The 14,019-nt window shown below is 54.1% G+C and overlaps 1 protein-coding gene across 1 annotated transcript; it reads right to left on the bottom strand.

Annotated features, from left to right (window-relative positions):
* Positions 1 to 3,219: 3,219 nt before the first annotated feature.
* Positions 3,220 to 12,904, bottom strand: SELPLG (selectin P ligand). The gene is made up of 2 exons (XM_036903981.2): positions 12,746 to 12,904; positions 3,220 to 5,860 (listed from the first exon to the last, which is right to left on the bottom strand). Exon 2 carries the CDS (start codon positions 5,853 to 5,855, stop codon positions 4,491 to 4,493), a length of 1,365 nt encoding a protein of 454 aa, XP_036759876.2. The 5' UTR covers positions 5,856 to 5,860; positions 12,746 to 12,904; the 3' UTR covers positions 3,220 to 4,490.
* Between the last annotated feature and the right edge of the window lie 1,115 nt (positions 12,905 to 14,019).

Below are 14,019 nucleotides of genomic sequence, written 5' to 3'. Positions count from 1 at the left end.
TACAACCTGCTCGGGCATCCTCCAGGCAGACGCCCAGCCCTCTGTTCCATTTGCATTTGCGTTTTCCTGGTGGCGAATGATGTGGAGCGTCTTTTCCAGCTTTCCTGACACTTCCACCTGGAAATCAACAGGTCCTGGAGATGCCTGGCTAACGCCCAACCCATCCTTCTACTGATGGCACCGCATCAAGACAGCCGCCCAAACAAGGAACCTGAGATTTCGGTGTCTTTCTCCTCTTCATCTCTGCTCCAATCCATCACCCACTCCTATCCTTCCTCCACGCCTCCTCGCCTCCTGGTAGCCCCACTCTGGCCCAGGATGCCTCATCACCACCCAGCCCTCCCTCTTCCTGCAGCTCCTCTGGCTGCCTCCAGCCACCAGCCTTGTCCCCCTCCCAGTGCTGTCCTCTGCTCTCCACACTGTTCTCAATGCCTGGAACGTTCTTCTCCCTATACCCACCTCCCAGGACAAGTCTGCCTCCTTCCGGGGTCAAACATTTCCTGACTCCTCCTCCCCACCCCACCCCAAGCTCTGGCGCTCACAGCCGCAGCCCCTCTCCTTTGGGGCTGTGGGCCCAGCCACCATCTGACGTTTTTCTGGGTGATCATTCCATGAGTCTCTCTCTCCCTCTAGACTGTGAGCCCCAAAGGACATCGCCAGGCCTGTCCTGCCCATGTGGCATCCCAGGACCTGGCACAGAGTGGACATGCCATAAAATTAAAGTGATGTGGACTGCCTGTGTGGCAGATGGGGGTGAGATATGGAGGGAGATTTGGGGGACCTCTTCCCAGATCAGCTACTGGATGAACCACCCACAGGGCTGGCAGCCCCAGCTCATAAGACATTAGGGACCTAGAGTAAACTCAGCATGCCACCCCCAACCCTGTTTCCTGATTTCCTGTCTATCCTCCTTCCTTCCCTGCCCCAGAGCTGACGTCAGCAGAGTCGGGGTTCTTAGCAGTGCAACCTCTGGAGCAAGTGAACCAGCTTTCTGAGCCTCTGTTTCCCCAGCAGTAAAGTGGGATCATAACTGTACTTGATTCAGGGATTGTTGTAAGCTGTAAATGAGATCCTGCAGATAAAGTGTTTGGCATGGAGCTTGGCCTGCAGTAAGTGCCCAATAAATGCTAGCTCCTTGCCTCTAGCCATCTCCCTTTGTCCTAGGCTCCAGCTTTGATGCGTCCTGCTCTCTCCAAGTGGGGAGATGGGTTCAACTCTGTCCCCCTCCGAGTACCAATGCCTTGCCTCAGCAACTAAGAACTGCAAAGGGTGACAATGGGGACTGCCAGATGCCAGGACTGGTCAGTAGGGGTGAGAGTCTGGGGCATGGCATTGCCCCAGAGCCCTGCTGTGATCTTAAGGACAGTGTGACATAGTGGTAAAAGCATGGCTCTCTGATTCAAGCCTGGATTCCAATCCCAGTGCTTATGCCTGACCTAGAACAGGTGACTTCACCTCCCTGGTCCTCAGTTTCCTCTTCTGTAAAATGGCTTGAATACTAGTTCCTCTTTCCTGGGCTGTTTGAGGGGATTCATGGTGTGACTGCAGATGTTTGAGCTCAGGATATATTTCCTGAATGGATGAATGGGGTGATTCAGGTGGTGATGCTCAAGGGAAAGGGAAAAGGCATGGATATGTTGGAGCCAGCCTAGAGCAGTCCTTGAGAGGCAATTGTCAAATTTTCAGAATTTTGTAAGCTGGTTGTTTAGTGAGTTCAATCATAGTATATTAAAAACCAAGGTCTTCAATACTCAAAATTCATCACTTCCTAATTATTTTACTACATTCTACTGTTATCTGTGCTCCTGAGATTATTTACATTTGTTGTATCTACTAGCAAACGGCTGGTTGTTCAAAATTGGCCATAGGTCACCTTACTACACTGATGGACAGTGCCTGCATTGGGGTATGGGTGGGGACTTGATAATATGGGTAAATGTAGCAACCACATTGTTTTTTCATGTGAAACCTTCATAAGAGTGTATATCAATAATACCTTAATAAAAAAAAAAATCGGCCATAGACGTATTTACACCAGGGAAACTGGCAAGCATCACGAATCACGGCTCAGGTACAGATCCACTCAAAGAGACAGTAGGTAAACATGTACCCAGCACCCCACTGGGTTTGCAGCTGGTTCTTGGCTAAACAAGACCTCTTTCTCCATCTTCAAACTGGATAGAGGGGAGCGTCTGGCTTTCAATGGCAGCGAGAGCTGGTGGCGGGCGCCCCCTCGTGGCTGCTTCCAGAACCCACCTTGACGCTGACGGTGACTTGGAATCTACACCAAAGAGGAGCTTGGTTGCCCAGAGTCCTTGAGCAGAGGCGCTCCAGAAACCCTCAGGGGAACGCGGACACCTGCTCCCTGCCCAGGAGGACCGGATGACAGGACCCTGGGGATACTGCTCAGATGCCACCGCCAGGTCCTTCAGCCTCTGGGTCCCCAACTCTGTGATGGGGAGACCCCCAGCTGATTTTTCTGATCACTCCCAAGGGAACGTGAGCTTATGTTTCTCTTAACACAAAAGCCCACGTTCTCCAGGTCAGCTCTCCCTCCAGCACCGCCACCAACACACTTTCTTTGTGTTTCACATTTGCTCTAGAGGGTTCAGGGGAGGGGCAGACATCCTCCACCTCTCATGACTCTGTCCCCACGGCTCTGTGGCCTGCCATGTCCCCTCCTGCCCTTTTCCCTTCCTCTCCTGTCTCCGGAGCTGCAGCCAATACCTCTGGACTCAGCCGTCCCTTTGAGCTCTCTCTCTGCAGGACATACCCTGAAGTGGAGGGTTCCTTCACTCCCAGAGCAGCCACTGGATGCATTTACTAGAAAACCCGTCTCTCTGAAATGAGTTGTATTCCTCTCTTAGAAGGTAGAACAGTGAGCTTATCAAGCAGGAATTTCCTTCCTAAAGTGACTAAAGGCAATAGAAGGCAAAAGACTTTGAGTTTGGGCTCAGTCACTGTGGGTGGACCATTCTCAAAGCCTCAGCTTTCTGACCTGACCCTCAGGGTCAATATAGGTTTCAAATGTGGTAATGCACACACATGGTAAGTGTTGCTTAAATGGGGCAGCTGACTTCTCTGATTCGCTGGGCTAATGAGTTTCCCATAATAGGGTATTTTCAGTGCTAAAATCAGGAAAGCCCCAGCCAAACCAAGGCATCTGGTCACACTTGAATCAGGGGTCAGCACATGTACAGTCTAATCCCGCCTGCCACCTGTTTGTAAATAAAGTTTTATTAGAACTCAGCCAAACCCATTCATTTATGACATGTTGTCAATTGCTGCATTTGGCTATGACGACAGTTACAACAAAGACCACATGGCCTCAAATACTTATGCTCTTGTCATTTAAGAGTAGGCTGGCTGGTCCCAAACTTTAAAGGACAGCTAGTCAGTTCTCCTGTGAGTTCTTTCAAGTCTAGTAGGCTGCAGCCGTTCTAGCCCTGTGGGAGGAGTGGGCACTGGGTGTTAAACGGGAGATGGGCCCCATGTGGAATGGAAAGGTCAGGGCGGGCTTCTGGGGAGGATGGCACTAATGTTTAGAGAGAGTATTGGTCTGAGATTCAGGGGGAACTATTCTGTAGGCCAGAATGGGGTCATGGGGGGAGTTGAATAAGGCTGTCTTCAGGGGCAGCCCCATACCCCCTCTGAAACCTCCCCTGGCCACCCAAGGAGGTAGTCACATGTGTCCACGGTCCGAGAGACCACCCTGAGGCCAGCCTCATGGCCCGGGCGAGGGGCGCCCTGAGGAGGCGAGCACCAAACGACCCACTCCAGCCTGAAGGAGACGCCTGGATGCCCTGAGACATTCAGCCATCACTGTTCCTCGGGGATTTATTGCTTGCACGTACTGCCCTGAATATGGGCACAGAGGAAGGCTGGGTCGCAGGACGGGGTTACTCTGCCACTGGAAGGACACTCGCTGGGCCACACGGTCCCAAACACAGTCCCGGCGCTCCATGCCGGCCCCAGCCCTCAGGCGGAGACTGCACCCTGGGTTCCCCAGGGAGATGCCCGAGACCCAAGCTGCCCCACACTGGAGGGGCGGTAGTGGCAGGAGATGGCTCAGGCCTCCCTTCCTGGGCAGTAACCACAGCGACTGGAAGAAAAGGACTGTGGGGGCAGAGGCTCTGAGTGGCCCCTGGGTGTGTGGGGTGGGGCTCTGGCAGCCAGGAGAGGGAGGAGCACAGGGGAGGCAGGAGGAAACGCCGATGGATGGGGGACGCGGCAGCGGCAGGGATCTCTCTGGCCTCCACTAGAGGCAGGAGGAAGACAGGCCGCTCGGCTTGCGAGTCCCACTTTGACCACAGGACCTTACTGCCCTCGGTTCTGGATGGGGTGGCCAGGGGTCCTGCACTGAAGATCCCATCCCTAGGGGCTGCAAGGAAGCCCATACCTGTGGAACAGAGCCCGGGTGCTCAGCGGCGGCCCGGCGGGCCCGCAGGAGTGCGGAGGCCGGGGTCCTGTAGGCGGCCGGGCAGTGGGAGCTAAGGGAGGAAGCTCTGCAAGGCGAGGTCGTCCCCCTCGTGGCACTGCCCAGGCCCCGCCTTTAGGCCCTGGCCCCTGGCTTTGGGAACGTCCCCATTGGCCACGGCAGCGGGCCCCTCGCCCCCCTCAGGCAGCAGGGACGAGATACAGACCATCTCGGTGGGGGAGTAACTGCGCACGGGGTACATGTGGTTCTTGCGGGACAGGCGGACAGCCAGCACCACGGTGCACACAAGGAAGATGGTGGCCACGAGGGCCAGGATGAGGATGGCCAGCAGGCACTGCCTCACAGGGATGCGGTCCAGGTCCTCCGTGGGGCTAGGGACCGCAGAGCTCCAGGGGAAAAGGTCCTGGTGATTTTTCCGCTGGTTGATGAAGATATTAGATGAACTTCCAGCTCTCACAGTGGTGGTGTGGTGAGTACCAGAAGGCATGAGAAGGGGTGTGGTCAGGCCCCTTGTAGTAGGAGGTCCTGTGGACAGTGCCTCTGTGGCAGTGCGCTCCATGGAAGGGGCTGTTGTGGCAGTTGGTTCTTTGGACAGGGCCTCCGTAGCTGTGGGTTCTGTGGACAGGGCTCCCACGACAGTGGATTCCATGGGCAGGGCCTCTGTGGCTGCAGGTTGTGTAGTCAGTGCCTCTGTGGCTGCTGGTCCCACGGACAGGGCTCCCACGACAGTGGATTCCATGGGCAGGGCCTCTGAGGCTGTGGATTGTGTGGTCAGTGCCTCTGTGGCTGCTGGTCCCACGGACAGGGTCCCCATGACAGTGGACCCCATGGGCAGGGCCTCTGAGGCTGTGGGTTGTGTGGTGACCTCTGTGGTTGCTGGTTCCACAGACAGGGCCTCTCTGTCTGTTGATCCTATGGACAGGGCCTCCATGGTGGCCAGTTCTGTGGATGGAGCCCTGTCTGTTGATGGAGTATCCATCACGGGAGATGCTACAATAACCTGCTCTTTGGTTAGAGGGCCTCGTGTGGAAGGAATCCCCCTTGTGGCCAGCTGTGCGCTCAGATTTTCTATAGCTGTCCTCCCTGCATCTATGTCAGTGGGGTTCCCTGTGGCCAGAGTGGCTAGCTCAGGAGTTCCAGGCCCTGCAGAACCCCTCTGCCCCAAGGTTCCCAGCACAGCCAGAAGCTTGTGGCTCAGGGTCACAGACGCAGGGCTACTTTGAAATATTTCTGGAAGGTCCGTGCCTTCTGTGAAATAGTCTTCATTCATATCAGAGTATAAGTCCCTGTCCACCTTGACCCAGCTCCGGGCAAGCAGGAGACCTGGGGTCTCTTTGGCTCCATCCTCTGGGGCCCTCCACAGCTGGAGGCTGCTCCCAGGGCCCAGCAGGGTCAGCAGCAGGAGTTGCAGAGGCATGGCACCTGGAGGGAAACAGACGGGGGGACATCAGGACAGCTTCACCCCAGGGCCTTCCAAGCACCCACAGCTGCAATCTTAGACAGTCACAGCTGAGAGTATGTTTGGTCTGGGACAGGAACTTAGGTTTAGGCATCCTCACGACCCAGCTGTGCCTGGTGTACATACAGTAGACCCTCAGCAAATAGCAGCTATTTTTATTTATCAACACTAATAAATCTACCCAGGGGGCCTTTCAAACCCCTCTATTCAGTGCATAGAAATTTTATTTGCCTCCCTATCCTTTTTGATTAAAACTTTGTAATTGTGGGCAAGACAATCCACTGGGGTATAGAAGGAAATACTAGTTTCTGGTTATAGTAACTTGTATGTCACCTTTTTAAATTTCTAGTTTTGCATATATTTATATCATGAGTGGAGCAGTACCTACACACAGTTCATCTAGATCAGTACATACATATTGCCTAGTGACAGAGTCCATAAGCTAAAGAACGTGGAGACCACAGGTCTGCAGGACAATGCTGCTTGTTCACACTTCTGAGGCATCTTGGAGTCTGATCCTGACACTCTTCTACACTCCTATCTTGGCTCCCTCCATACACAGCCCTGACATGTCCCCCAGATTCTCAGTTGTTCTCATCCTTTCTCCATGTCTCAGCTTTCTGCTCCCTTTGGCTGTGGGCTCGCTTACATAATTGGGATGACAGTACTTTCTGTGTAGATTATTGAGGATGGGATAGGTGAAGCCTGCAGAGCCCTCAACACTTTGCTCCTATCACAAGCTCCAGCAAAGGACAGCTACTTTGGTTCTTCCAGGAAACCTATCCCGTAAGTCTTCAAGGGCCTGGAGCCATCAACTGCACTATCTGGGGCCAGGAGAAAACTCACATCTTTTCAGACCAGTCCTGCCCTCAGGGAGCTGACAGTCATCTCATTTGCCTCTGGGCAAAGCTGCCATCCTCTCTGGACTCACCCTGCAGCCTCCCGATCTGGTGGCCAGAAAGGGGGGTGCCTCTACTTTTGACCATCTCATTGGTCTTCTTGGCACTTGGGCTTCCTGTTTTCTCTCCCCTTACACTACCCCTGGCACTGGCTGGTGTTTGTGGGCTACAGAATCTTGCCATTAAGAATCCTCTGGTGAATGACAGCTATGTTCTGGGGCAGGAGTTATGTATTCCTGGGTTCCCTGGACATAAAACCCTTTATCAGTATGCAATCCCAATCACAGTGTCTGGGGCAGAGCCTGGATAATTTCCAGTACCTTCCCTTGTACTTCACATAATTCAGAGCAGAGAGCAGTTGCTTATCATTCCTTGAGTGACTATAACTTACTCGTAGGCCCCTCAGCTTCCAGGCTCAATCTGAACTCCTTCAGATGTTAGTTAGAATTACGCTGGTTTCTAAACTACCAGTCTGATCATATATTAAAATAATTTCTTAAACTAAACTTTATGATACTTGCACCAGACACATCTGGCCCTCACTATTATCCTCATTTTACTGAGGAGGGATGAGGCTCAGAGAGGTAAAGGGACCTGCCCAAGACACACAGCTGGAGAGTGGCAGATTCAAACCCAGTGAGGATTCAGGAAGGCTTCGTGGAGAGACCTGACCTAGCTGAGGGGGCAGAAGGAGCAAAGGCTTAGAAGAGAGCTTAGCTTGCTATGTTTGTGGCTGGGGTTGGGAACCCAGAAGGAGAGGGAGGACAGAGTAAGAATAAGGAGGACCTTGCAGGCCACGTCACCCAGAAAGGCCAGCCCCATAGGTCCCGAGGGCCTGCAGGGCACAGGATCGAAAGTACACACTATGGGTTCAGACAAAGGGATGTCTGAGCCCAGCTCCGTCCCTTACAAGCCGTATGAACTAGACACAGAGCTTGGCCTTTCTGGGCCTCAGTTTTCTCATCTGGAAAATGGCAGTAACAAATAGTTCCTATGACCTAGGGACGCTGAGAGAATGCAACAAGGTGATGGATTCAGACGTTCCAGGTTCACTGTAGGTGCTTAATAAATGTGTCATACACACACACACGCACATGCACACACACTCCTTGCCTCCCAACTGCCTTCAGGAGGCAAAGCGTCTTTACACAGGGGATGGCCCTGCTTTCCTGGGGGAGGGGACTTAAGGACAAAGCCACCAGCTCAGAGACGTATTTCATAATTATGAAAAGACTTGCACCTACCGCCCATTCCAGCAGTTCTCAGTTCCTGGAAGGTGGTGCCCTCAGCCACTTCTTGGAAGCAGACAGGGTGGGGCAAAAACAAAAGGCCCCACCCACTGGGGGAGAGGGGGGCCCGGCAGCCTGGAGGATGCTTCGGAGGGGGCCGCAGCCATGTTCCCCGCGGTGGACTCTCTCCCCAGGCTGCCCCCTGCTGTGTGTCCGTGCCCACAGTGCCCTGAGAGAGGCCTCTTAGCAGCTGTGTGACTGAGCCTGTCACTTCACCCACCCTGAGCCTCAGTTTCCCATCTGTAAATTGGGTGATGTTGCTTCAAAGAATGGTCCTGAGAATCAGATGAGATGCTGCACGGAAGGTCCCTGATGCCAGCATCCATCAGGAGGTATTTTATTTGGGGGCCCTGTTTGGGGCTGTGGACAGAGGAGCAGAGGAAAGGGATACCTCAAACTCAGGGAATGTACAGATACAGCCATGACCCCCTTACCTCCTGGTAAGGGGGCAGTTAGGGAAGGTTGGGGTCCTGTGTGAGAACAGACCTCCCTGTCTGTTGAAATAAGATGGGGTGTGCTGGGAGAGCCTATCTTCCTGCCTGGGCCTGTCTAAGGTGACAAGCACATCCCAGACGTTCCCAGTATTGGCACCAAAAACCTCTCACCCCCTTGCCCCTCTCCTGGTGCCTCAGTCCCAGGCAAGCTGGGGCAGCTGGTCACCCCAGCCTAGTGCCACCCTGTGGGCTTTGCAGGAAAGGGACCATGGGTACAGCAGCCTTGAGCCAGGCTGCTGCTGGGCAGGCATTAGCCACTGACAGGAAGGCGACCTGGCACCCCGAGGTTCGGTGGCTGCGAGGCGCACACAGGTAGCAAGCAGAAGAGCAGACTGCAAGCGCCTGGTGTGGCTGGTAGGGTGTCAGCTGCAATGTTTGCCAAAATAGATTTATCGTACTAGGGCAAGAATAGGCATTAGGAAGCCCTGCGGTGGATGGATTAGCTCCTCCTCTCATCATATGGGGGAGGCCCCACCATCTTCCCTCCAGCACCGGCTGTTAGGATTCCCATTACACACATTAGGGAAGTAGGGCTCAGAGTGGTGAAGTCACTTTCCCCAGGCCCTCCCTTTCCCCTCCGCTCCCCTCAGAGGGCAGGACAACAGTCCCTTTCCACAGCAGCAGGACCCCTCGGGCCCGAGAGAGGGGCAAAGAGCTGCCACATCCTACTTGTCCTGCTGCCTGCCTACTGGAGTGGTCAGACACCGCCTCCTTCCTGTCTCGCACCCTAGAACCAGGTTGCCTCCGCCCCGAGCCCCTCCCAGGCTGTGCGGATCTGCAGGCCGCTGGGGGCATGCACCCCAGCTCCAAAGAGCACCTGTGTGGCCACTCTGGACTGCTCAGGAAAGACACCTATGGGGCTCCAAGAAGCTTGGGACCCCCATTCAGGATCTTGGACCCCAGGAGGGCTTGGAATCTTAGGGATCTGAAAGACACTGTCTCAGGGTGTGGGTTGAGCAGCTGCCAAATAGGAGGCCCCAGATCAGTACGTTAGTCCAAACTGAGGCCTAGGGGACCCCAAATTCCAGGGCAGGTCTAAGTCCTGGCAGACAGGACAGGCCTTGGCCCAACTCAGAATTAAATCCAGCATCAAAGCAGACCTTGTCCCAGCTCTGTGGCTTACAGGCTGTGTGGCCGGGGGCAACTGAACTCTGAGCCATTGATTCCTTGTCCGGGGCACAAGGACAGCACCAGTGTCTATACCTCCTGGGGATGTGGGTTGAAACGAGCTGGTCCAGGTTGAGTGTTTAGCCTGTAATAAGCATTCAATAAAGGCCAGCTGTTGTCATCGTCATTCTGTGCTGAGGGCCATATCCCTGAAAAATGCCCACCCTGGGCCAGTTCTGACACACCCCTGACCTTGACAGTCAGAGAGGGCCGGACAGGGAGCCCTCTAATCCTGGGCACCATGCACAGCCTTGGCCTCCTCTGGTCTGTACATCACATGTATTGAGTGTAGACGAAGTGCCAGGCACGGTTCTAAGAGCTATATATGAATTGTTAGCTCACTTTGGCCCCACAATCTCCTCCAATTAGCCCCAGGAGAGAGATGAGGAAACTGAGGCCTACTTGGTGCCTAGAATCACACGGCCAGTAAGAGAGGGTCAGGAACTTGAACCTGGGCGGTGTGGACCTCACAGTCACAGCCCCTCATCACCCATGAACAAGGCTATGTCCATTCTCCAGGACCAAGGCAATTACCACCTCCTCCAAGAAGCTGCCCTGGGTTGCCCCAGCATGATTAGTCACTCCTATTGTTTAAACCTTTTAAAATGTTTTTTTTCTTTCTACAAATTCATTCCTATTGGCCCATAAACCCCAAGAGGGCAGGAACCACACACATCTTGCTGCTCATGCTACATGTCCTGGGCTTAGCAGACAGGCAGGCATACAGCAGGCATATGACATTTACCCATTGGAGCTCAAGCACTGCTTGCTTTTGGAGGGTGGAGTCCCTGCTGGATCCCCAGTGCCTGTAGGCCTGGCATCCTGGGGCCTCACTGAGAGGCCTGTGTGGGATTAATACATAAATCAAGCATAGAAATCAAATGTATAATCATATATGACTTGATTATTTATTCTATAATTTCTGATAAGTGATCAAGAAGAGAACAAACAAGACCAAAACAGTTTCTGTGACCTAACTGCTCTTGCTACAGTTTCAGTACCATGAAAGACATCGGGCCCCAGGAGCCTGGAGAATGCCGGGGATTAAGGTTAGAGTTAGTTAATGGTTGTCTGGTAAGTCCCCACACAGAATTCTATTGTTGTTAACATGTATTTGCTCAATAAATACGAAGGGTGCCCTCAGCACCACTCTTGCGTGGTTAAGCCTTAGTCCCCTGGCCGGTCCTTGCAGATCTTCGATATCTCATCGCATCTCCCCCCTTGTCTGCGGGTCAGAAGCAGGGAGGGACAGACAGGCCTGCAGGGGGGGACGCCGTGAATGACACGGGGCAAGCAACACCCCCTGGCCCAGGACCTGCCATCTTCAGCCTTCTGGTACTGAGCTTGTCAGCTTGCGCTTCCCAACTGTTTCTCGTCACCTGCCCCACCCCCATCAAGGAACCTTGTCAGACATATTTTCCTAATTACCACTGGCCCCCATGAAAATTTAGATCCACAGATGTGCCTGTTTAATGTTCTGGGGCCCTTGGCAGGAACACAAACCATAGTGATGTCTAGAATTGTTTTGCACCCACCTTACCAAAAAACAGCGTTTACCTGTTGGGTCCCACGTTGACTGGCCTGGTACAGAGGAGGTTAGGTACCCCAGGCAAATGAAGTCCGTGAGACCTACACCTGGTTTCAGGTGAACAACTGACAACTGTCAGCATATCTGGGCAGACGGATAGACAGAGAAGCACACATACACACACTCACACACCAGTCATCCTATCTCCTCCTAGCCCCAGGGCCCCCGGCACCGTTCAGGCCCAGGCTCAGCAGTGGGGCCCCACAAGGCTCCTGTGAGCCGCCGGGACCACAGTCGTCTGAGCTGGCCACTGGCCAGCCGCGCCGCTGGGGCAGCTGCTTTTCCTCTCTAAGCCTTGGTTTTCTTATCTGTAAAATGTGGGCACGGGGGTCGCCAATAACCCCAGAGCCCCTCTGAAGGCCCTACTCAGACAGGCCAAGGTTCCCAGGAGACGCTCAGCCCGGCAGCACGGCCCCTTTCACCGTCAGGGTTTCCGTCTCTCCTGGCTGACGGCCAAGCCCAGTGAGGGAGGCAGCTACCGTTTCGGGTGTGACCCACAAGCCCCAGAGGAACCACCTTGGGGCCTGGGGCCAGGGGAGTCACCACCTGAGCCCCCTGCCCCGCAAGAGGCCTGGCCTGGCGGTGCTCAAAGTCAGGGACGGGAAAGGGAGAAAACCCAAGAGGGTCCCGGAGGGAGGAAGAGAATTCCAGGCGACCACACCCCTGATCACTGTCTGTGTGTGTGTGTGTGTGTGTGTGTGTGTGTGTGTGTGCAGGGGGGGCACTGCTTCTGCCACCAGCCCCCTACCATTCTCCTTTATGCCCCTAAAGCACCCCAAATACAAATCAGTAAGAGTATTCTAATTATTATTATTTTCTCTTTTGCTAGTAATAGTATCCTAGTTCTAATAATTTAATAACTTGGTACCTACAAATGTCATGTTCTAAATCTTATGTGTGAAGGACATAGCCTGAGAAACAGTATTTTTAAGGGTCCACAGCCTATGTCGCTTCAAGACACAGCCTACACCGCCTCCCCCTTCCTGGAATCTCCTGGACCTCATCCCAGCTTCACTTCTGAGCAAATCCCTTCACCTTTCTGGGCCTCAGTTTCCCACCAGGAAAGGAAGCGTGGAACGACTGTTAGGGAAATGCTGCTGATTTCTCCAACTTTTCTAGTTCAGAATGCCCCCACGCCAGCCGCTGCTGGTGGGCCTGACAGGGAGGGTAGGATGGCAGTTGAGAACAGCAGGATCTGGAAGAGATAGCAGAACAAGGCCACAACCTCCAGGCAGCCCTTGGTCCTGGGCCCCAGAGCTCTGGTTTGCCTCCTGCAGGGCCTGTAGCTCAGGTCCTGCCTCGGGCCAGTCCCCAGTTCTGCTAGACTATGAGGCAGGCCTGCTAGTCAGCTTGCCTACCCCCACCCCCCACCCCGGAGCTAATCCCTGCGGTTTTGCAAGCTGGCACTTACCAAGCTCAGCAGAGCATGGGACAGCTGTCTCGTGGGCCCAGGAGAAGTGGCTTCTCTGCTTTAGAGGTAAGGACCTGGCCCACACTGCCAGGCACTGCTGTGGCACCCCCTGCCGTGGTCCCAGACCCCGCCAACCCCCAACGGCCGTGTATGAAAGAAGGAAGCTAGAATGTGGTTACTCAGACGGGGCCACGTGATGGCCCACACCCACTTGTTTGTGACAGCTTTGGTGACAATGTTGATCCAGCTGAGGTGGGCAGTGGGAGATAAGGCCTGCTGAGCTGATGTCACCCTGGATCCCAGTAACCATGCAAACACGGAGAACCACATGAACACGTTCTGGGGAGGAATAGGTGAGGGGCCCATCCTGAGAAAGGCCACAGCATTACTGCACAGGTGACAGAAAGTGAGGGTGGAGGGCACCCTGCCCTGGAAGGTAGGGAGTGGCAGAGATGCAAAGGAAGATGCTATGAACTCTTGTTCACGAAGAAGGTCAGAGAAGAAAAGAGAAACGGACCTTGCCTAAGTCTGCAGCTCCGAGGCAGTCATTCCTGGAGCGCACACTCAAGGGTCCCAGGGGCCCTTTCGGCGGTAATCAAGAACCTCTCTGGGGAGCGAGATGGCAAATTTCACCAGGGCGTGACCTTCTTCTTTTACTTTTCTATCCTGATTTGTTTGCTAGATGCTCTGAGATTCTGTGCTCTGGTCCTTCTACAGCTCTTCATCTGGTGGGGAAGCCTGCAAGTACACAAGTAAACAGACTGTTATAACAGCCCCTGGGGAGGGGTGGGGAGTAGGGATGGGCTGGGCGGGCAGCGCAGGAAGGTAAAGGCACCCCAGGCAGGGAGCACAGCATGGACAAAGGCTGGGAGGCCCAAGACTGCACAGAACTCTCAAGGAAGTGAAGGAAGGGGTCATCTGCCAGGCTCTGGCCTGTGGCTTTGCACAAAATGGGGCTCAGGACATATGCAGAGAAGGATCATGCCCTACCTTCCACAAAGATTGCTTTCAAATGAAAACAAGAGACCCAGTGGGTGTTCACGACAGAACCTCAGCCACCTTAGGAAGCTACAGATGGATGGGGCCAAAAACTCACCCAGTCTGTACAGACAAGGAAACTGAGGCCCCCACCCAGAGCGGAAGTGAGAATGTCAGAACTTCCCACTCCTGACCAGCAGGTTTTGAAATACAGCTCTCAGGGGCCTGGGCTGAGAAACTCCCACCAGACTCACACCAGGGCGGGAGGACACTCTCCACTTAGAGGCATTCCAATT

This window comes from Manis pentadactyla, chromosome 14 (assembly GCF_030020395.1).
Source record: "Manis pentadactyla isolate mManPen7 chromosome 14, mManPen7.hap1, whole genome shotgun sequence".
Lineage (NCBI taxonomy): Eukaryota > Metazoa > Chordata > Mammalia > Pholidota > Manidae > Manis > Manis pentadactyla.
The sequence above is the reverse complement of the archived record's forward strand: the minus strand, read 5'-3'. Positions and strand labels throughout refer to the sequence as shown.

What these genes read in the sequence shown, in the direction of transcription:
- SELPLG (XM_036903981.2), bottom strand. Translation starts at nt 5,855, where the DNA reads ATGCCTCTGCAACTCCTGCTGCTGACCCTGCTGGGCCCTGGGAGCAGC.